A 23,786-nucleotide genomic window follows, 5' to 3' on the forward strand; every position below is an offset into this window, starting at 1 on the left:
AACAGTGTACCCCTGTTTAACTATAAGCCTGTGAATTAGTCCCCTGTTTGTCACAGGCTAAATGTTAAACACATTTTTAAAGCATTTTACTGAATGAACACCAAAGGACTTAAAATAATTCTAATATCCAACTACAGTATTATACATGTCAGCCAGAAGATAACCACTTGAAGCCTGGAAGCGCAGTTAAAGGAAGATCCTCATGGACAACAATTTTATTTATTCATCTTGTTCTCACTTATTCTTTCTGTACATTTGGCCAAGCATTGCAACAGATGACATTTTCTGCAGTGTCCTCACAGACCTCCCTGAACTCTGTAACAGTGCCACAGCAGATATTTTACTCAAGAACAATGCAGCATTCAGTCTCTCATAGCAAGCACTTTAGGGCAAAGACTATGGTGATCTATGTGCATTTTCAGGCAATAGAACAAATAATAGTAAGCCATTAAGCATTATCTAGAGTATTTAAAATAAAGACAACTTTCAAAACACAAAATCTAAGCAGATACTGAGAGTGGCCCACCCACCCAAATTTTAAAAAAAGGTTACTCAGCTCTTCCTCCAAAAGAGCTGGAGCTATGTGACACGGGCTGTAGCATTTAAAGTTGCAGTGAAGGCAGTATTAGCAGTGCACGCAACTTTGACCCAGTAAGCTTCCCGATTCATTGATCTGACGTGCAAATAAGGACATCAAGAGGCAAGTACTTCTGCTGGAGGGGAGTCATGGTAATGCAACACTTCATTTCCAATGTAAAATCAAATAGTCATGGGTATCTTAAGTCACACGTATCTTAAGCTCATCTGTTTGACTTCGAACTGGAATGGACAAGCAGATAACATTTCTCATTTCCCACCCCTGCTTAAGGCCAAGAATATTCACCTACCTCTGCTCTTACACAACAGAGCTGTTCTGAATTACTCCATAGTTAAAATTATGTATTACTGTACATAAAAATAGAAAATTAGGTTTTTTTAAAGTTACGGGAATTACTTATTTTGCTAGAAAGTATCTTTGAGCTGCATGGCCAATCCTCAGGCTGATCCCAGTACGTTAAGTGGTTTGGAAAGCTGCTTGTACCTGAAGTGGGGTCTACAGCTTCAGCAGCGATGCCTCCAGCTGCAGCCCTCAGTAGGAAGCAAACCAGCATACAGCATACAAATTAAATTACAAGCACAAGGATGCCACCAGTGCCCAAGGCACAAAATATAGCTAGGCTGCAGAGGAGAAACAAGGCAAATCAAAAACCATGAAACATATTTTGAAATGTAAAATTCAGGAGATTCAAGTTTATTCTACCAAAGTTTCTTATGCATCTCTCCTCTATCTTGTCAATCAATCTCTGCATCATTTTGCTCCCAAGGTTAATTTTTAATAAAATGCAGGACTGGTCCTAAAAATATCTTAAAATTCTTTATAAATCAGACATAGACTGCAGCACAGTAAAATTTGTCCGGTAAAAGCTCTTTATTTTTAAACTTAATTTTTTTGAGCATTAATTGTATTACTGGGACTAAAACTTAATAAATGCAGGCATTTACAGTGTCAGCATTTAAAAACATAGTAGATCTACGTTTCTTTCACTCTCAGGTGATAGTGACTGCTGGACAACAAGCTATGACTCCCAGTTACCTTGTAAAACTTGGTCACATAAACTTACTTCCTCCTGTATCATTATTTAGACCACCTTTCATATTCTGCTCATTAGTCAGCAATATAATCTCAGGGAAAATACTTCCTTTTCATTTAATATTGTAGAGAGATATTTAAAATGGGGATCAATGTTTGAGAGGCCTCTGGGTGCCACTAGAATAGAAATGACAACGACAAATGGTGAAAACTTGTTAAAACTGGCTGTATTGTGTGAATGGATGAAAGGCTGGATGTTGTAACTGAAAACAAATTTCTGATGTAATTGAAGACGACTTTTTTTCTGAACATCGCCCCACCCTAAACTCAGAAACATGACTCTTACCAGTAGCAGGGTCTTCTGGAGCTGGGGCAGTATGTGCTCCCTGCCAGGAGGTACTTGTTTTTCCAGCTGCTGGGATATGATGGAGATGTAATCCATTTTCTGCATTAACAGGTCTTCTTTCAGTGCAGGTTACTGAACAATCTTGACAGGCATTTGTCTGAACACTATTTACAGAAGACACATTTTTTGCCCAGGGTTCGTATTTGGCTGTGCTGCAGCCAGGTGGAGGTATCACAGTGGCCAAGTCCGAACGACAAGTAATACTCTCACTATTTTCTGTACCATTTCTATTTAAAACCTGACCTGCTAACAAAACATGCATTTCATTTGAATCATTCCTGCCGGTAGTGGTGGTTTGAAGACTTGAAGGCAGCAGTGGCTGACAACCCGGGCTGGCTATGTTTTCACCAGTTCTGTTTCCTGGCAGAGGTGCAGATGGTGGGTGAGGTGCTTGCAATTTCCCTGGAGCTTTCAATGTTTTGTTGGCTTCAGTGGCTGACTGCAGCTGGATTATAGTGCCTGTTCTCTTCTTGGGCATAAAACTTGACTGGGCTTTTACAGATCTTGGTCTTCTAGTTATTTTTGCCTTATTTTTGAGCTGATTAACTTCATTAATTTTAGAACTATTATTAGATATTGGGGGTTTACTTTCTTCATCTTTTGATACCATCCAAGGTTTTTTAGCAGAAAAGGATCCAGTAGACATAAACATATTCAGAGACGTGCATCCTTTATTTGATTCTTCAGTATTAACATTTGGTTTTGATATATGAGAGTTCTCCTGATGATTTTTTAAGAACATGGGGTTTGAAGGTCGAGCAACAATACTTAAATTAGTCTTAGAAGCATTATCTGTAGTTTGAACGTATTGCAGCTGTTCAGAAGATATTTCACTGGTGTTCTTTTCATAGTATTTTTCATTATTTTCTATTATTAACTGGTTAATTTGATCATACCATCTTAGCTTTCTATTGTATTTTTCATTTTCTGCACATTTCTTTTTTATTTTTGCCAGTTCTAAACTGTCTCTGATAGAAGACACAGGTCGAGTTCCAAAACTGATCCCGTTGTTCACAACCACAGCTTTGAAACAACCAGGTTCACATTTAGATTCCTTCTTTAAGATACTTGTGAATATTCTTGCTCTTTTTGTTTCAAGAATATTGTTTTTCAGGGTTTTGTGCTGTGCAGGAGCGCCAGAATTTAACTCTGTGTCAGACACCAGTGACATAGTTTCTACCATATTTCCCTTTTCTTTCTCTTTGTTATCGTGTCGCTTAACATCGCACAGAACTGAGGCATTTGGTACATCCTGAAATAAAGATGATCCTGGATTAATGACATCAACATATTTAATATTTTCTTCTTTTGTTTCCGTCCTTTTTCCTGAGGTATTTTTTAAAAACTCCGTACTGACATTTCTGTCCTTTGGTAATGTATCAGCAGTGCTGGGAATGCCAGTGGAACATCCCTGATTAGGAAATAGGTTTATAGATGTTGCAATAGGTTGACTGGAGGTTTGCATAAATATAGTTCCTTTTTGTGGCGTCATTTTAAAACTCTGATCTTGTATCAGATCCTGAACTCTTTCTCCTGGAGTAGGGTCGGGGCTGGCCCAGGCTTTGCTAGGATTGAAACCAGGATGACCAGTGGCTGATGTGCTAGCCCTCCCAGAAGATGGCTTGCTTTTTTCTTCTTTTATATTTTGCAGAAGACTAAATGCAGTATTTATAGATTGCTTACCAGAGGTAGAGAACTTTGCAGAGTCTCTTCCAGGTCTGTGAGAAACAGGTGATTCCTCTTTTGAATTGTTTACATGTTCAGCAGGAGTTAGAACATTATGTTCAGCTAAAAGATGAATAGGTAAGTTCTGGTTGTTTTGGGAATCTACATTTCTCAGACAATTATTTAGATGCAGGTTTTTAGAAGTGCTTTGAGCTGTATAAAGCAAACCATTATTCCTAGTCCGTGATTTTTCTGGATTGTACAGGGCACAGTCACACTGTGTAGTCAAAGATGATTCACTTGGTGTTGTGTAATTTCCATTTTGTTCTCCAGCCTCAAGACTGTCAAGGCTTGACAAGCTTTCTGAATCATCTGTTTTCTTGACTTCTTGATGAAAATTCTGAAATACAGGCATAAAACCAGACTCTTACATTTATCAGAAATGGTTTCTTGCAGATACTATTTTTTCATTAATGACAGCTTAGGCTAAAATACAATCACTACTGAGCCTGGTGCTTTTGCAACATGGGATTGTAGCACCACGAGTGTTTTCATCAAGTCAAAATTTACCTGTGTTCAGTTGCAAAAGAAAATTATGTGGTTTGAGCATGAAATTCAGAGGAGAGAGCTGCATGGTTCAACAAATATAATCCGAAATTTTACCTCAATTCTACAATATCAATATAGGAACAAGATTTGTCCAAACACCACTACTGTTTCTGGATTGCCCTATGGCGCAGGATGGTTTTTGTACTCTAATATGTAAGGGAGTTTACAAAATGAAAGGGGATCCAAAAGAATGCAGAATTGATAGTGGATCTGCCCCAAACTGGAATTTTTCCATAACAGTACACCAATATGTTTATTTTAATACAAAGTGCCTCAAGTGATGAGGAAGTAAATCTTGTCATGGCAAACACAGAAAACCTCTCAGCTATCATAATCACAGTGATTAACATGCCCCCAGTGAAACCCCCTCTTCTCATCTTTCAGAAACTATCATCTGATCTATGAGGACAGATCAGATCTGAGGGCATACAGAGGCCTCACCCACTCCCCCAACTTCTTTGTCAAACACTAATGTAGTGATGAATAAGAGCAACAGGCACCATAGGAATTGCCAGTGAGATGACTTTTAGTATGTACTATGTAGGCATTTTCTTTATTAATATCTCTCCATTCAAGCACTGAGATGCCTGACGTGGTTTTAAATAAATACTTTTTAAAAGTTCAAGATTTGAAAGTACACATAAATATCAGGGAAAACATGCATATCAACTATTTTCACATTCCTGTATGCTCCCCCTCTCTCTGCCACTTCCACACAACAGAGCAGCTAAGTGATTTTACACAATATGTTGGAAAAAGTCATGGTGAAAAACTAAGAGAAGCTGCATTAGATATGGAATCTTATGTAATGGAGATTTTTTTTTTCATTAGTGACTTTAAATGGAAATTGTTTCAAGTAGCAAAATCTGTTAACCTAGGTAAGTGATTATCTATCCCCAGGCAATTTCAATAGAATTAACATTTTGAAAACTTGCTAAAGAATGAATAAAATTATTTATTGAATAAGAACATATTTTTGTAGTAGAACTTTATTTATTCTAATAAAATTATTATACCTCAATATTGAATAGTTTATAGCTGCACAAATATTTTAAACTGCAGAATAAAAAGTGTAGTGAGTCCTGAAAGACTTTTAGTGATTGAATTAAGTCTTATCTTGCACTAAATGTTCAGAGAGTGGTGCAGTCTTCCATAATAGCTATGATCTGAGATAAAGAAACTAAACAGAAGAACAAAGAACCAAATGTAGGGAAAGACCCCTTTAGGGAACATTTTCAAACTAAAGCAATACAAACTGGTGTCTTTCTAATAGGAAAGAATAAATAATGCTTTGTTAATTATTTATTAACCTTTACGTTTGGCTAAATTATATTTTTAACCTCTGCTTGAACCTCACCAAACAAGGAAAAGACGTATGCTCAGAGTATTCTGTACCAGGCCAAAATGAAGAAATAACTTTGAAATTTTTAGATGGGGAAAAAAAACAGTAAAAAGAAATTATAGGTGTCAGGCCTACTTCTTGTCTAATCTGGAAACTGCACCTGTAGAGGTAAACATGTGTTTCTAAAATGACAAAGTTAAATAGAGGAAACATTTTCTAAGGACTGATTTTAAAGCCACTATTCCAATAGCAGCCTAGCTTATACTGGTAAATTTGGAGGGTGCAAGAGAAGTTGTAACTTCAAAAAATTAAGATAAAAATAAATTCTACCAGTTGTACTCCAGAGACTGAAAATAGACTTGATCCTGCATGATATAGAATTCTACCGTCCTTGTAAAACAAAACCTCATGGGACACAAAATCTCAGTTGAGGCAACCTCCAGAAATAAGTAAGTTAGAAACTAAAGAATAAAGGATGCCTCATTTAAACACATACTCACTTTTATTTAGTTCATGCAAATTCAGTTAATTTACATTTATTTTGTTGCATAATACAATGTCATCATTTCACACCTTAAAGATGCTTATTAGTTTCCTTAAAATATTTACATATTTTATTTCCCTTTCAAGCCTACTCTGTAATGAAAGTGAATGTCACATTTTCTTGTAAAAATGTGTAACTGGAACTACTTAGGCAGACCTCAAAAAGCATTCAACAATTATTTGTTCTTTTTTAGTGGCCAGTAGTTACAAGGAAATAAACCTGCAAATCCCAATGATTTAGTTTGATTTAATCTGTAAGAATATTATAGGATGATAAGGAGACAAAAATGTTCATGGAGTGTACTATCTTTTTATTTTCTGGATTTGCATATTGTTTCTGTTATGTCAGTACAATTTCTTGTATTGCCTGTTGACTGTATTATCTTATGTCCTAATGCATGAAATCTAAACCCAGCCTGTCCACATACTTGGTACTCTGGAAAAGGAAACACTTATGAGGAATTAAAGAGGTCACTTATATGCCTTAAGACTTAGAACAGCTGTGCCAAGCAATTTCATTTCAGTAAAGCACTAAACCAAAGTGAAAACATGAGCCTAACAAATCTTTCATGAGGCCAATGAAAGAACAACGTTGAAACAAGCAAAACTTTAAGAGAACCTGACAAGCGAATTTTCTGCCAAAGGACTCTGTCAGAACGCTATTACAGTAAAGAGCTGCTATGTGTATATTTGACATTTTCTGCAAAAGAAGTGCTGACTGTAAAGAATTCCAAGAGGTGAATGGGAACGCTCTTCTAAAGATGAGTGCTGGAAAAATGCTACCTACTCTGAAAACTCAGGTCCCTCACCTCTCACACTGCTTGCTATTTTTGATAATTTCAGCTGGTTTATTTACAGGAGTTCTTTGTGTGTTATACGCGTGTATATATAACGTTATACTTCAAATTCATTGTGAAGTCACCAATGGTCATACAGATACCTCTCAAAGCCAGTGAGGCACCTAAACCCTTTAACTGTTTTTGTGTTTTCCAACTACAGAATGGGAAAGGAAAAGTCCATTAGAAAATTAATAATCTCTTTTCTATGCAAGTTTGGAGAACATAAAGCACATGGCACTACACAATACTGATTTCACAGAAGATTTGGGCACACCCAAGAAAGCAAATGCCACTGAGGCAGGATTTTGGTGCTTATGTTACACAAGAGATCCAGAATACTCTGCCAAACCCACCAAAGAAGCTATGGAGGTGTAGGAAGACCAGAGAAAAGCTTCCTACCAACACCCCCGTGTTTCCTAGGCTAACTCCTAGGTGCTTGATTTCCACCCAAGGCATCCAGGATACAGAAACTAGCTAGCTATGAACTTGAGTATTTAAAAGCACCCAATTTGCTTGTTTTGAAAATTATTACAGGATGCTAGAAACACAGGTTCAAACTCCCTGAGATACGAAGAACTCAAGTTTCCAATTTCTTAGGCACTCAAGTACTTCAGTAAGCTGTAATGAAAGATTTTTTAAAATAAGTGTTAGGTTTTCACTCTGATTTCCAGTTTTAATGAAGTCCTGTAGTAAATATACGTAACTGTGTAGGAAACAGGTTTTCAGCTAAACATTTCTCTCTGTTGCTTTCTATTAATTAATTTAGCATCTCAGTACTCAGAGTGCTGGTTCTTGGGATCCTTACTCCGGGTGCCTAACTCTCTCACAAACTAACCTAGTCATTCAGCTCTAGAGGTGGAATTCATAGTGCTGCTTTTAAAATACTATTAAAATCATTAAATGATTAAATGTTAAGGCGCTGAGCACCACAATGCATTAGTCCCTTTTTTGTTTCTAACCCATTAAGAAATTTGCTTTGAACAGGTACCATCCACCCTCCACATTTAAGAGATGGGGTCCTGTGAAAATACCATGGGACTGCACGACTGAAAACCATCATAAGGCAAACAGACATGGAGAAAAATAAGGCATGCATATGCAATATTCGTTCTAGAAATTCTTAACTCAATTGCTTAACTAATAATCATTTTATTGCTATGACACAATGGGCAAATGAATAGTTACTTACAATCTATGTTATATTCAATGTCATTTTTGTTTTCCAAAAAAAAGAGAATGGAGACCAGCTAAAACTTATTTAGTTTCATGTTTTTAGAATTTGCAGGTTGTAGGAGAAATGATGTTTTAAAAATTATTTTGTACATGCAGCTATTTCTGGACAATAATTTAGAGATGGAAATGAAGGGGAAATAATTCTCAGAGATTTTTTTCCATTTTAAAGCAAAGAAATAATCTTCCCTCTCACTGATAGTTAAGGTGTGAATGATGAGACTCACAGTCCTGAAATTATTCTTTTCAGAAAAGCTTTCCAACAAAGTCTGATTTATGGCAACAGAAGGAAAGAATAACTGATGGAGGAAAGTATTTATTTGTCTTCTAGAAAATTCAGAACTGTCTTCCTGGTTTGTTCTTATTCAGGTTTTGATGTAAAATACACAAATAAGGCAAAGCATTAGGGCTGACAGATTTGAATGAACTGGAGCTGTAGCATCAGAAAAAAGTTATTAATACTATCTGACCGCTACACACCACCTAAAAGACACAGAACTATACAGTGTGTGAATATAATTTTTAAAATAATCCCTCGTTCAGCTGAGGAACTATCCTATCAGGTCTCTCTGACTTGCTAAAAAATAGTATATATCTTTGCAGTCTAAAAAGCATTACTTTTTCCTTTAGCAATGTAAATACATTGCAAAGATGGAACAGTTTTTAACATATTCCCACTCTACCTTGAGCACTGCACAGCAGCAACCGAGGCAGAAGGTAGATTTATATCAGGAAATCCTAAAGGTCAGATACAGAAACACTTTTAGAATCATAGAATATCCTGAACTGGAAGGGACCCACGAGGATCATCGAGTCCAAATCCTGACTCCAGATAGGGCAACCTAAAAGTTAAACCATGTATTTGAGAGCATTCTCAAATAATATATATATACACCTATCTAGAAATAAGCTTATCTTATGAGACAGTTTCATCTAATTGCCAACATTCACTTCATGCTTCATCAATAAAATCACTTGCCTTGAAAAAAAAAGAATTGTGGCTGTTACATGTTACCTGTTTCACAAATTCCATTTTTTTGATCAGATATTTTTCAAGACATACATTTCTCTTAAGAACTTTACAGACATGATTTATAAGAACATGTGCAAGATCTACCTTCCCCTAAACAGCCTACTGAATTTAAAGGCTGGTATTTATTTTTCTTTCTTGTCACTTGAAACAGTGTCATTCTTTAAGTTGTTTGTCACAGGATCTTTTAATTTCCTGGGTCCCAGTTATTCTCTGCTTATCCCTGTCTTATGAATTCTGGGTGTCTGGTTTCACGCTTTATATCCCAGTTGGTGAGCCATACTTCCTTATGGAGATATGCTAGTATCGGGCATAAAATGCACAGCAAAGCCCAAGCTACTAAACCCCACAGAAGTGCTGCTGGGGATTTACAATAATTAATACAGTAAAAAATTGAAAAAAGCAACTAAGTTTCGGTATACCCAGGCCATCATGAGCCTGCTAGGACAGAAGCAGAATTCTGGAAGAAGAGAGTAGTTAAATTCTATTTTACTTTCCACTTCACAAAAAGAGTTTTATCTCCTTAAAAAACAAAACACAGCTTGCCATCTTTGAAGGAGTAGAATTACCCTGGGCAGTGATACTTCAATCTTGATGAGAAAGCAATAGATTTCCCAATATCCCCTTGACACATTAGTATACACTATCTCCGACAATACCAAGTTATCGTAACATAATACAGCATCCTGACAGACCAGTATTCACAAACTTTTGCATCCTCCACTCCCTTCCTGCAAGCAAACATTTTATTATTACCATAACAGCAGTAAACTAAAGATCAGATACTGCTATTTTTTCCTCTGTTCCTCTCCTTTAACTACATTTATGAACAATTTCTTCTGTTCCAGTAAAACAAATCACTTAAAAACAGCTTTGAAGTATGGTAAAAATAATTTAGTGCATAGCTATGTATAAATATTTCATAGATACATATATATACACACATGGATATGTGTGTATGAATGTAAAACAAAAAATGGAGTCATGTTGGCGTGTATGGCCATTCTTATGAAAAAGCATGCTTGTAAAGGAGGAACAGGTATACATTCAATGACAGTTCTCAATTTCCTTGCTTCTGTGATTTGTGAGCTATGCTGCGTGTACAACAATCCTAACTTATCCACGAGCAAAGTCTTACTAATGCATTAATCCACCTGTGAAACAACTTTGTACTGAAAAATGCTGTTTCAGCTTCAGTCCTACATTATCACCTGTTGAAGCAAGGCTTTGAATTGAGGCAAGACACACTTCAAATGACTGAATATCCGGATTGCCAGATATGAAGACTGTAATGTCATTTTATACAGCACAGACTTGGAATAAACCACGATTTTACGTAAAAAAAAAAACCCTACTCTTGAGGAATACACAATCAAAACAAGTTCGAGTATTTAGGTAAAATAATTTAGTCTGGAGATACACTTCAATTTGCTTTTATAGCAAGTGTGAATTTTGGAGTGAATTGGTTGAAAGTCAACAGAAACCGACATCCCCTGATCTTGCCAAAAGGCAAATGAGTAGGGAAATCACTCAAGTTTGTCATATAATTTAAGTAATCAACATAAAAGATATTAATATTCACAGTTAAAAGTAAACAATGGCTAACATTTCTAGATTTAAGGTGACCATAGAGACCTATTTCAAGTCTTTGTATGATCTCTTCAAAATCAAATCTGACATCAGTTCCAATGCTGTTTTATCTTAACCCTCCCCTTAGGAGTCTGTTTTCCCACTAGCCAGCCCTCCGCATTCTACAAGTTCTCAACACTCAGGAGACACTGTACACGGGCACTCCTTTTTTCCACGCTGGTCTTGTCTATTCCCCGGAAGAGTTAGACTGATGCAGCACACCTTGCAGAAGGAACCGTTGTTTAACTCATTCCAGTCATACTACAAATGCACTTGAAAATTAATTCAGTTTTGTCATCAGTTACCTGAAGCATCTCCATTTCATAGACACCGTCCAAGCTCAGAAGCCTAGTAACATCAACAGCTAACAGTCATGCAGGTCAATTCACTCGTGAAAGTAAGGCTATGCCCATATCTATGTGTTTGCAGGATCTGCTGCTTTCATTCAGTGCGACATCACTTAGAAAATATTCTTCATTACTTCTCAAAGACTTAATTCTATATGTAATATATATAAATACACACACAGTATAATAGGATAAAAAATTTTATTGTATTCAAGATAATATAATAATAACTCTGACCTCATGGTTTGGGTTGCAATTTATGAGAAATTATACTTGTGCTCCAGTCCCTGTTTCAATAAATATTGAAGCAATTTTGGCCAAGGGGAACAGTATCCATAGAAAGATTGATACCGAGTTCTTCAATAGCTGCACAATATACTTGGAAATAAGTAGGACAGCCAAGGTAAAATTCCTGCTTCAAATCAGTCAGAAAGGGGCTTAAATTTGGATTTCACAGATACCACTTGAATAACCTAATTTTGGTCATATAAAGGATGCAAGAGGAAAACAAAATCTCCATGTTGTAATCTATACCTATTTTGCCTGTGAATTAGCTCTTGCTTCCAAGTGTTTTGTTTAAAAAATGAAACAACAGAGATAAAATGTTGTGTCAATGGAAAAGTTTAATTCAAGCATAATGTATTTTTCTGGAAGAGCATAAAAATATTGTACTGACCAAAACAATTTTGTATGGCCATAGTATTAAAGAGGTGGTGAAAAGAGTTATACTATTCAGTGTCACAGATGAGTCACTTCAATGGAAATTTTCTAAATTTTTCAGTTCAAGGCAGGTGCCAGAAATGGAAAATTTCAAAATAAAGAGGTATAGTTTGGAAAAATGATAAACACGTGGGAGTAATGTCTTTTGGTCAAAAGCTGCATGCAGCTTTAGCTAAAGACCTTGCTACCAGCTCCACCTTAAAGGTTTTATTTATGCCTGCAACAAAATCAGAAAAGGACTGTGCAATAAAACCTTTGATTGCAAATTAAGTTAACTATAAAACAATTTCTTCAAACTGGAACATACTTTTGGACTTATAACAAATAATAATTTGATGTACTGGCTCAGACATAACAGTTGCACAAAATAAAATTTACTGCTCTCAGTACTTTAAGCAAAATAATTTTGGAGAATGGTAGAAGGGTCACTAAAAACCTTGCCTTACTGCTGAAACTATACAAATTTTTAGGGATGGAAAGCAGGGAACACACCAAATCTATTGGTAAGGGCCTACATAGAACTTTATTACCCTGTAGGAAAGAAAAGAATTTTAGGAATTTTTATAATCCTGCTGGGCCTATAAAACCAGAAACAAAGAGAGGTCAAGGGATCTCAATGGATGGTTAGACTGCAAAGCATATGCACAGTGAAATACTTTGACATTAGTTTCAGAAAGGCAAGCACTGTTGAAATTACTTTGGACAACAGACAGTAACAAGGCTACTGAAGTGTATTAAAGTCAGTAAGAGTACTATAAATAATTATAAATTAAAATTTTTGTTAGTAAGAGTATTAAAAATACTATTTCACATCACAGAAAGTCGCAATGCATATGCATACCAGCACAATCCAAGTAATAAACTTCCAAAATTCAGGCCCGAGAACAATGACAATAGCTTTCTTGGCTATTTTTCTAATCAGAGTCAAAAGCATGTAATTTCAAGAAAGGAAGTGCAAATGTTTGAAGTATAAATATTTATAATTTGAAACTATTTATCAGAGGGAAGAAGCTGAGCAACCCCTAGTGGTAGCAGAAAAATACATTCTGGAAAGAAAAAAGCAACATTTTTTACAGGACCAAAGACTTCCAAAAATACATTACTTTGTAAACGCAAATTCCTGTATTATACGCAGCATCCACAGCTGATGATAACATTAAGAAAAAACTGTAAGTAAAGAATCATGCATGACTCATGGAAACTTTTCCCTAGAATTCAGTTAGAAAGTGATAATTTTGTTTGATAAAATACCCTACAATATAGTTGTCTTACAATATAGTAAGAATAAGTTTTTTATACATTTTTCTCAAATGGATTGAGTGTTTTTCCTAATTCTAAGATGTCCTAATGCAGCTACTGCCAAATTCAGCATAATCATTTAGGGAGGGATTTGCAAATACTATACCATTGAAATGCACAATGTGGTATTACAAAAAACCCCCAAACTTAGACCTTTTTAATTTTATTTGAAAGTGGTTATCTAGAATTCAGTTTAATCAGCTGTCTTCTATAAATTGCCATTCACTCCTCCTTCTTTTATGCTTGGGAATAAGAATGAACACCAATCAACAACCTTGCCAGTACAAATGGTACTTTCTGTCTCCTCAGCCTTTCTGAAGTTTAATCCAGTTAAGTAAGATTTTCTGTGTTAGCCATCAGCTGCTCAAGATTCTCATGAATACCCGTCAGAACAAAGGAGGTACAAAGTCAGAGGTGAATGTGCCTAAAAAAATAAATATCAAAGAACTCAAAATATATCTGAACTGTACACAGTATTTCAAAAGTTATCCCTACAGATGTATTAAAAGGAAAACCCTTGCTCTGTTGTCACCAATGATCCCATGCCTCTAGCCATTACCAATATGAAGGGATGGTGCTTCATAGTGTCACGGTCATTTCAGACACTGTGAGTCCAGATACCAGAAGATAATCTTATAAAATAAAAGAATGAATCCAAAATTATGTCTTCTTGTTTCACAAAAATGTAGTACTGAACACAATGTTTCCAAAATCAAAGACAACACTGATAGACCTAAAATCACACTTGAAAGTGCAGTTATAAGAAATCACTTTAGAGCTCAGTTCTTCCTGATTTTCACTGTGTTTCTAAGGTGATTTTTTAAACTGATTTTGGGTCCAAAAACTAGTTTAGGCAGAAAGTTAATAGGCTTGTTACTGAACACCTGCATCTATTCCAAAGATGACAAGAAAGATTCTCAAAAGTCTTGAAGTCAACCCCTAAGAAATCACCACACATTGGGCAAAAAAACAGGGAACAAAAAAACCCCATTTGACCTATCATAACTGTACTGCTATAGTGTTTTGTGCTGAGCTGTAGCAATCAGCAAAGCAGAAACTCAAGAGTGAATTGAAAGCCACCGGTTAAATTTTGAGCTAGCACAAGACTTGTGTGATCGAATAATGGCTAGCTACTTCAGAGCCAAGAAGTCTGACAAACAAATCTTACATTCACAGGAAAAAGCCAAAATGGCAGATATCTTTGAAGAATTTGTGAAAATATTCTTACAAACATTTTTAAAGATCTCTGATTTCTTACTGAAAAATACATTTAATTGTACTGTAAATAATCTATTGGTAAGACATAGTGCAGTGTCCCCTCAGGTGTTGTCTACTTGCTAAAGTGTGCTTAACAGACCTTTCATTTTTATCACATTCAAGAAACTTTCTATTACCTTTAAGAAGCTTCATTTAATGAATCACATGAAAATTTCATACCTCCAAGTTGCTGAGGTGCTGTTTTTCAAGGAGTTGTTGCATTTCTTTCAGATTTTTCTGGAAGAGAAGTTGGTTACTATCCATATTTGTTCTACTGCTCTCTTGTATCGTTTTATCCCAGCCAACTGTTGCTGAAATCTGCTTCTGATGGAAAGAACTGTTTCTAGATGCTGATGAGGATGAGGTGTCATCTGTGGTTCTTGATGAAAGCAAATAACTTATTACTTTGGCTTATTTAGATGAGTCAACTGTACACTTTTAAACATGGTCCTTTCCAAAAGTATACATCATCAATAAATGCCGGGCAAGTGAAGCAAAGCTATACTACACGTAACTACAGGTGGTGCTGTTAGTACTGCCTAAAACTGTCCAACACTTTCAATTTGAAACCTTCTCTCCTGGTATTTATAAATAGTCAGACTTTTCTGATTGAGTTGTTGGGTGACTGCCTCAGGCTGAATTATTCTGGAAAATGTCAGCCAACAGTTTGGTCATTTACAGAAATGGAACATGGAGGTTTTTTATTTTTTAAATAAAACAAGCATTATTTTTCCACAAGGTTGGCTTATATAGGGGATGTCTATACACTGGTGCTGTTAGATATTCCCTTACTTCAAATAGCGAGAAGGCTTTGTAGTATCTAGACAGCCCAACTCTACTGATGATGTGTAATGTCAGTAGTGTTGTACATTTAAGAATTTGTATTTGCTACCTGAGAAAGAAAGACCTTTGGAGTAGCTAGTGTAGCTGGGTACTGTGGTCAGGGTGAGCCCAAATTAAGATAGAGGAAACCACAAGTTTCTACAGGATGAGAATTAGCAAGAACCATGGGGCTGGTTGACATACAGAAATCAAAGAAGCCAAGAAGCATGTGAAGCCAAATGAAAAGGAAAATGTGCAGTCAGAGACTAGGAAGGCAGGGAGTGTGTAACAAGATACATTCAAGAATAAAAAGCAGAAAGAACTGGAACAAGGCTGGGTGGGACCACTAGGAATAGAAACCAAGCTCTGGAAAACAAGAAGGAAGAACTAGGTAGATATCAAGGATGACAAAACCAAGAAACAAGTAGCTTTAACCAATAAGAAGGTAGGCCTTAAAACAAAAGCAAAAACAACTCACACACCAAAACCCACTAGCTCATTGGTAGATCAAGCTTTAGTCTTCTGGAAGTATAACTATTACTGGATTGACAGCTACACTTGACTGCCTAGGTGGAACAGTTTAGCAAAGGACACAAATCCTGTTTTGTGGCTCCAACCTGGTTCAAGGGCCTTAAATGCCCTTGAAAATATATAAATATATGGGCAATATGCAGTGTAGGAACTTAGAAGATATGACTATTTCATGCCATATGAAGCTATCTTCCTTAACAGCTAGCACCCCTATTCGGCAAATTTGAACAGTACAGTCACACAATACATACTCAGGCCGCATCCTCCTCTGGTGCCTATCCAGCAGAGATGCATTACTAGGAAACAAGTATTGTTCCTAGCTGGAGATGGCTACCACATTTCTAATACATGTACAGACACTCAATAACCCCTTTCCTTCATTTCTCTCCATTTCTTCAGCTTAACTTTCCCCAGCTCCTTCTTCTGAGCCTTCATCTGTTTCATCCTCTTTCTGTATATAAAATCATACTCCCTGTTAAAATCAATCCCTTTTCTTTGTAGTACATCTGTGTCAAATGGGTAAACAGTCTAATGAGACCTTTTCAGTATTTATTATAACACTTATAATTTTAGGACAATGGAAAATGGAAACTTTCATCCCATCAAAATTATTGTTATTTTTCAGAAGATTTTATACAATACTCCAAAAAGGTTGGCTTAATTGCACTGACCTAAGCAGAAATATATATTTGGCAGGGTTTAAAATGGAATTTATTATTTCTGATGAGATGGCTGATAGCAAAATGGAGAACAAGTTCTCATATTTACTTCTGACAGAAGTCAGAAAACTGCGTTCTATATTCTTTTGAATGGGAGACATCCTCCCTATCCAAAAACTTTCTGTATCTATCCACTTTTAAAGACTGTTAGCGTGGACCAGACAGATATACACTTAGCCCCCAAAAAATCTGTTGATTTTTTTGGGGGGGGAGTATGGGACACAGGGAAGTTTTCTTGATATCTGTTTGGATGTTTAAACCATTTATATTTATAAATATATTTATAAAAGTTTCTACATTCCAACATTTTTCAGAAAATATTTTTGATTTTTCGTAAGTAATTTTCTATCCCGATACTAAGCCTAATCAAATACAACTGTTTTCAAACACAAACTGGGAACTATATCTTGTACAAAGAGCTGTACACCATTTACACACCTCATGTGCACACATCCCAATGTTGGCTAATGAGTTGACCAAAATCTTTGCTTCAGCATTTAAGAACTAAACCTTACTAGAAGCAGAGTAGTTCTACTGCAAGCACAGAATATAATTTCTCACTCATTAGGTGTTCCAGGTTTTTTTGCCTTTCTCCAAGAGGAGGTAATATGTCTCCATTGCTTAATTTAATTTTTTACAACTTTTTAAACATAGACATTGAGAATTCTAGAACCTTATAAAATTCACCTATATCCAGTTGGGTCTGCAGCCATATTATCTTGAATACTTAATACTGTATTCATTTATTCCTTTAAAAGGGGACTGTCAAGGAATTCTATACATTCTGTTTCTGAGGGAGGATGAAATCTAAAGATGATACAAGATTTTGGTCTGACTGTTTATAGAAGTGTAAGAAGAGATAGAAATACAGAAAGGAATCTACTACTTCATCTGAGTTAGTTATTAGCTGTCCCAAAATTTCCAATTAAAGGGATTATAAGACATTTTTAAAGCTTTACAGCTCAGAACTGGTGAGTTTTGAAGAACCTTCACCTTTGAGAACCTTCTCAAAATACTTTTCTGTATCAAAGCTTACTTTGCTGCACTGATTTGCAAGAAGTTCATTTGCCTTCTAAGAGAATTTTGCACAAGTTTTGGAACCACGTCTGAAAACACAGAAACGCCACTTTTATGACCCATACAGACTATGGCCCCAAGACCAAAACTAACAGGAACAACCCTACACTAACATCTTCTGCAGCAGATCAGAAGAATCTATGCTGCACTGCACATGTTCAGTTTGAATCTCAGTGCTTAGTAACAGACTGTGGGAGATGCAGACAAAAATGCATCTAGTATTTTCTGTCACAAGGAAGGAAGACAAATTGTTAGCACTAGACTAAGCAAAGCTTTATTTCATATTAATTGGTGTACCTTGCTCCTATACACAAGCCTGTACTGCAATTACTTAATTCTTTTTCCCTTATTACCATAGTCCCAATATTCTCCGCATGCTCCTTCACCCACCCCATATGGGTCCTACCCAAGCCTCTTGGTTACCAGCTGGGGAAGAGGCAGCACATTCTGTGGCACATTCTGTGGCAGGTTCCAACAGATTCGTGTGCTGTCTTATCCGTACTAACTGGCTTGTGACTTGCCAATATGTCAATGTGGACTCAACTTTTAAGTCTTTCATGCTGGGGTCACTTGTTTCAATAATTTCCTCCTTGCTCAACAGCCAGTTTCAGACTTGTAGAAATAGAATTATCTTTGAGTTTCTTAGCTCTCTCTCAAATTTGGTTACTAGGGGAACACAAACTGTAAAAGAATATGAATGTATAAATTTAATCTCCATAGGAAAATCAGGTTATAAAAATCAAAATCAGGAAAAGAACACACTATCATTATTACAGAATAGTGAATTTTTAAAATTATACAAATATAATATTGAGTGAAAGCAATGTTATACTGTAAGAAATTAAGGGAATGGTAAGTGGTTTGAAGATGTCCTGAGAGAAATCTGTGAGCCCTTGAGGAACAAGGAGCAGTTTGAAGAAGGATGAAAAATAAAGAAACAAATTATAAAGGCAGGGGGAAGAGGCATTGAGGTGCTGTCAATCAAGCCTATGACTGAAATGAGACAAATGATCAGGAACCATGAAACAGGGTTCAGAAACATTTACATTTTTTTTGCCATCATTTCAACTTATATTTAGCAGGTAGATTTTTGGTTTGTTTTTTATGGCTGCAATCCTCCTTTATTATGTCAACCAGTGTAATAGCTGCAGAACTTTATGCATGTTGATCGGCAGGTAGCATGAGTATTTATCTCCAAGAGGTATGAAATATTTTCTTAATTGCCCAGTTCATCGCCTGCAAACATGTTTTAATCAGCAGTAGAAATGTAATCAAACTGAATCTTAATGTCACAATGGAGAACACACTGAAGATCAAAAGTAGGGAGACCCCTTTTAAACAGAATCATTCTCTGTTCTGAACGTCTGCACAATTTACAGCATGAAGAAAATAATTATAATAATAGTAATAGCAAAAGCAGCAGCAACAAAAATAAAACCCTGAACTGAAATGTTAAAAGAAATGAGAGATTAGGAAGGGGATAGTCAGGAAGGAGTATCAAATACAGCAGATAAACTATGCATGAAGAAACATTCTGGACCACGTCAAAGTATCTTAGAAGTGCTTGGGTATGTGATATAAAACAAAACTGCAGGCAAAACTGTTATCAGGATTCTCAAGATATCTATGGAGGATGATAAATTTAAAGGAATGACAGCAGGAAAGAAGGTAAGATCATGGGATGAATATATGAACTAAACTAATCTTGAAGGTCAAAAAAAAAAGAAATCTTCTAGGCAGAATACTTTATACTTCATAGGACAGCGGATGGTTTGATAACCATGGCAACCTGAGTCAGGCTATAACTGAATGGGGACTGGGTTAGCCCTGACTATTCCCAGAATTCCGATGAAGGGGAAAGGTTTGTGTCATCTCCTCTGCTGTTTTACCAAATGAACACAAACAACTCAAGGATGTTTCATAATGTTTCATTGGAACAGTTCACAGAAATGCTTTCTTTGCCACTAGAGAAATGGCCTACAATTTCTTAAAGAGTAATAATCTGCTGTTTACTGAATACACTAAGCAATTTACTTCCTTTGATTGTCAGAGTAAACAAATGCTTACCTGAAGTCGGTTTTGTTTCTGCTGGGCAAGCACAGCCCTGGTGTTAAAACTGATCCTTTAATTTGTTCAAGAGCTTCTTCTAACTGAAAAGCTGCTTTTGTCTGGACTAGAAGGATTAGAGTGAAAACACACAATGGAAAAAATATTTTTAAAATTGGAATACTTTACCATAAATGGTTTGGTTAAGTTTCTTAAGTCTGGAAGCCTAAATCCAGACGGTTACAATAAACTGAGTGGTTTAGCATCATTAGACATGCTGGAGCATCTCTAGTTCCTCTGAAACAAACCCCCAGTCTATGTAAGTGTTTACGTAACACATGTACTCAACAGTTTTGCTATCTGTTTTTAGACTGCACTGTTGAAAAAGAGGCGGTTAAAAAATCCAGCACTAACTTTGTTTTTACATAATGATTATTCTGCTCAGGCATTAAGCTGAAGTTGTGGGTTGCAGATATTTTATAGAGACCAAATTTTGACACACTAATCGAATCAGAGAAGGAAGAAAGAAAGAGTCCAGACAGGCAGAAGGTGTTGCCTCTTTCAAGTAAGCAAAAGTAGGGTAGGAAGTGGCAGAGGCAGAATTTCTATGAAGGAAAACCAAGAAAAAAAACTGTGATTCATTATATTGCTACACAGTCGAGGCTGTCAGTAGAGCTATGAAGAAGTCCTAAACCAGTACTGTTCTATTTTGTTATTTTAATCTGACATTTGATCTTGAAGTCAGAGACATTACCTCACAGTTGGCGCAACTGCAGTTGGGAGAGTAAATCTGTTAAAGAATACCTAAGTAATATACCATATCTTAAGAGTTTCAACACTGGAAAGTTGACTGAAAATCAGACTTGGCAGATGCTGCTAAAAACTCCTGCCAATCTGCACTGATTCCAAGAAAGCAGGAACTGAGCTGAAGCGATCATTACTTCCCAGCAGCACGAGAACAGCTTAAAAAGCTGACTAATTCAGCAAAAGTTATGTAATACATTAACATATGCTGGGACTGCTTTTACTTAATCATAAACAAAATGCACATTCTTGAATATTTAATATTCAGGAGTTCAAATAGGGGATCATTCCACTATCCTAATAACTTCCAGTGGCCTTGTAACACCTTGCACCCAGCTGTGAAAGCACGCTGTCGTAAGCAATAAGCACACTGCAGTGAGAAAAGGGGGGAAATCCCAGGAAGCCACAATATCCCAAGGAGCTGATGTACTTACTGTGACCGGAATATAATATTTCACAGTGCAATTTTTAGTGAAAAAAAAAATGTGGTGTTTTTTAATTCCCTCTACCTGCTTGTGTCGTAAGTATCAGATCTGAGCTTTTTGTCAGTTATGTTTTGCTTATACTAATGAATTATATTAATTAGAGTGAAGTTAATTGTTCTGTTTGCCTCAATTATATTCTATTAATAGAAAATCACTTGTACTGTGAATAATGGTTAAATTTTAATTTACAAACCTCTTTGCTTGTACTGAGAAAGAGGCAGATGAGCACGCTGGAACTTATTAGTTGCTTCCTGAAGTTTAATTTTCCTTTGCTGCAGAACTTGTTCTCTAAATCTTTGTTCTTTTTCTTCTTCTTGCTTCTTTCTTTCTTCAAAGGCTCTGTATTTAAGAAGCAAAAGTAGATAATCCCTGTGTTTTCTGACTACATTTACTGAAATACTAGCAATTTAATAGCTTATCAATTTGCAATTTTAATACAAAAGCTTGCTTGTCCACAAATTAAATACTATAAACTTCAGCACAGCTGGGTTTTTATGGTTTGTTTGAACATAAATGGGACAGTGGGTGATGAAGAAATGACACATCATAATCTTTTTATTTTTAGCCTCAATCAGAGATGTGATTCTTTCTTATACTTGAATTAACATGCAGACTCAACCAGTTCTTGTCACTGATGTGACTTCTGCCACAGTCTTTACATTACCATGTAAATGTATCACAGTGGGCATATCAACAGGAAGGTGAACTGCAAATGCTCTGTGTGCATGCCTTTCACGAGCTGTCAGGGAAATACTAACAGTTTAAAAGTTGTTATTGAGAGATACAGCTTTTGCTTATAAATATGTAAGAGCTAGTATCAACTTCTAGTTGTTGAGAAACTTCCTGAAAGACAATCAGATTAGTAGCACAGAATGGGATAAAACAGTAATGTGAATCTATGACTGACAGATCAGTTGTTAATACCAAATATGTTAAATGTGTCCTTCTACTGGCTGGAAAGCAAATCAGGCTTTAATTGAAAACAACCATCATCACAAAGATTTCTTTTGGTAGGCATAAGCTTGATGAAGCTATGTGGAATTTTTATTCCTGCTGACAAAATCATCAACTTTTGCTGACAGACTTAAATTAGCTCCTTGGGTGAAATATACCCTCCTCCAATAAAGTTATTGGCACAGTGCTTATGTAGGCAAAACAACACTTAAATACATAACTCTTCAAGTAGAACTTCTAAAGCCTGCCATGCAAGGATCATGACGACTAGAAGCTTCACATCTTTGAAGTTCTCTGTGTGTTAGAAATGTGATTTGACAGGTCACTAGGACACTAGGTAGGGTCCCACTCCTAGCCAGCATTAGTGGAAAGGTAGTAATGTTTAACCACACTCTTTGTTTCTCTCATCACAATAAGATACCTTCCCATAATCTTAATCACTTACAGTTGCTTTATAGACCTTCTTGCTTAATGCAGCAAAGCTGCTGCTTAACAGAGCTACTCCATAACTCAAGCTATTTTATTTATTCTTCCTTTTTCTTCTTAGGGAAAAGATTCAAACTAAACTATTCAACTTGACCCTCCCTAGTAACCCTTCAAAGTGCTGACTGATCACCTGTGAAAACAAACAGAAAAATAATTTGAAAGAGGTACTTTTTATTTTAGAAAGGCTAAAGGCTGTAATTGCACAGCAGTAAAAAACAGGAAAACAGCCAAACTGATTCCCAAGTACCCACTTTTACAGGAATATCCACTTTAATCCACTTGGAAGCCAAAGTGTAGGAGAGAGAGACATAAAGAACTTTCACTATTTTGAAAATTCACATATGCATGGTTGTCAAAACATACTGAAAATAATGACTGAGATTTCCCATTTTTATGGGAAATTATTGCACTTCATTAATAGAAAGTGAAGACTATATATATATTTAAAGTGGAAGTGCACCATAAAAGATCCCATGCAGCTATTCAAATATTAGGTCACAAAGACTACTGCTGTCATTCTGAGTGCACCTTAAATCTCCTTCCCATATCACAGGGGAAACTGGACCTTCTGTTATACCTGGTCTTCCTTTCTTCAGTACTACACCTTCAATATCGCCCATGTTAAGCTCAAGAAAGACAGTGGTGGAGCATATAGAGACAAAATGTGCTCAAGGAACCATTGCTTTTGCTAGTGTATATAGCACTCCGGATTAATATTCTCCAAGGTCAGAAATCAAAATGCCAGTGAACAACAGAAGCAATTACTGCTTCTACTTTGGATGCGCATTCCTCTCAGAAAGCTCCAGATCTCCCAGCACTGGTACTCCTGACAATTAATTGTCTTGGATCACAAGAACTGCTGAAACAAGTTCTTGTAATCTATACAGACAGTATCTTGCATTTTAATTTAACAACCTATTTATTGCAAATTACACATAATAGTTACACTTCCAAAAATTAGGTGATTTTCTACAATTCAAGGTAATGCTTCTTCTAGGGATGAAGTTATAAAACTCTACAGCTTCAAATGAAGGATAAGACGTTAATAGCCTTATGCAAAGAGAAACAATTATATTAAAATATGATGCCAATACTGCAAATGTCATTTGCAAACTTCAGTTTGTCAGCAAGCAGGAATGGCTTCACTTGATGCACAAGGTGAAGCCAGACAAGAAGTTATTCAAAACCAGAAAATATCTGCGAAGAACTCTATCCACATAAAATGTCTTATTGCAATTTGGTTAAAATTTCACAGGAACTTTAATTGTTCATACAATCCAGAAGTTAGAACTAAAAAAAGTAGAACTGGAGTTCAT

General features: G+C 36.1%; 1 protein-coding gene across 1 annotated transcript in view; it reads right to left on the bottom strand.

The window, feature by feature from the left end:
* CEP126 (centrosomal protein 126) overlaps positions 1-23,786 on the bottom strand; it is a 43,766-nt gene that overhangs the window by 11,463 nt on the left and 8,517 nt on the right. Inside the window, exons 3-6 of the mRNA XM_064441313.1 lie at positions 21,224-21,369; positions 19,763-19,868; positions 14,727-14,925; positions 1,977-4,101 (exon numbers count right to left, since the gene is read on the bottom strand). Coding sequence (XP_064297383.1) covers positions 1,977-4,101; positions 14,727-14,925; positions 19,763-19,868; positions 21,224-21,369 — 2,576 coding nt within the window. The remainder of the gene's footprint in view (positions 1-1,976; positions 4,102-14,726; positions 14,926-19,762; positions 19,869-21,223; positions 21,370-23,786) is intronic.

Source organism: Phalacrocorax carbo, chromosome 1 (assembly GCF_963921805.1).
Source record: "Phalacrocorax carbo chromosome 1, bPhaCar2.1, whole genome shotgun sequence".
Taxonomy (NCBI): domain Eukaryota; kingdom Metazoa; phylum Chordata; class Aves; order Suliformes; family Phalacrocoracidae; genus Phalacrocorax; species Phalacrocorax carbo.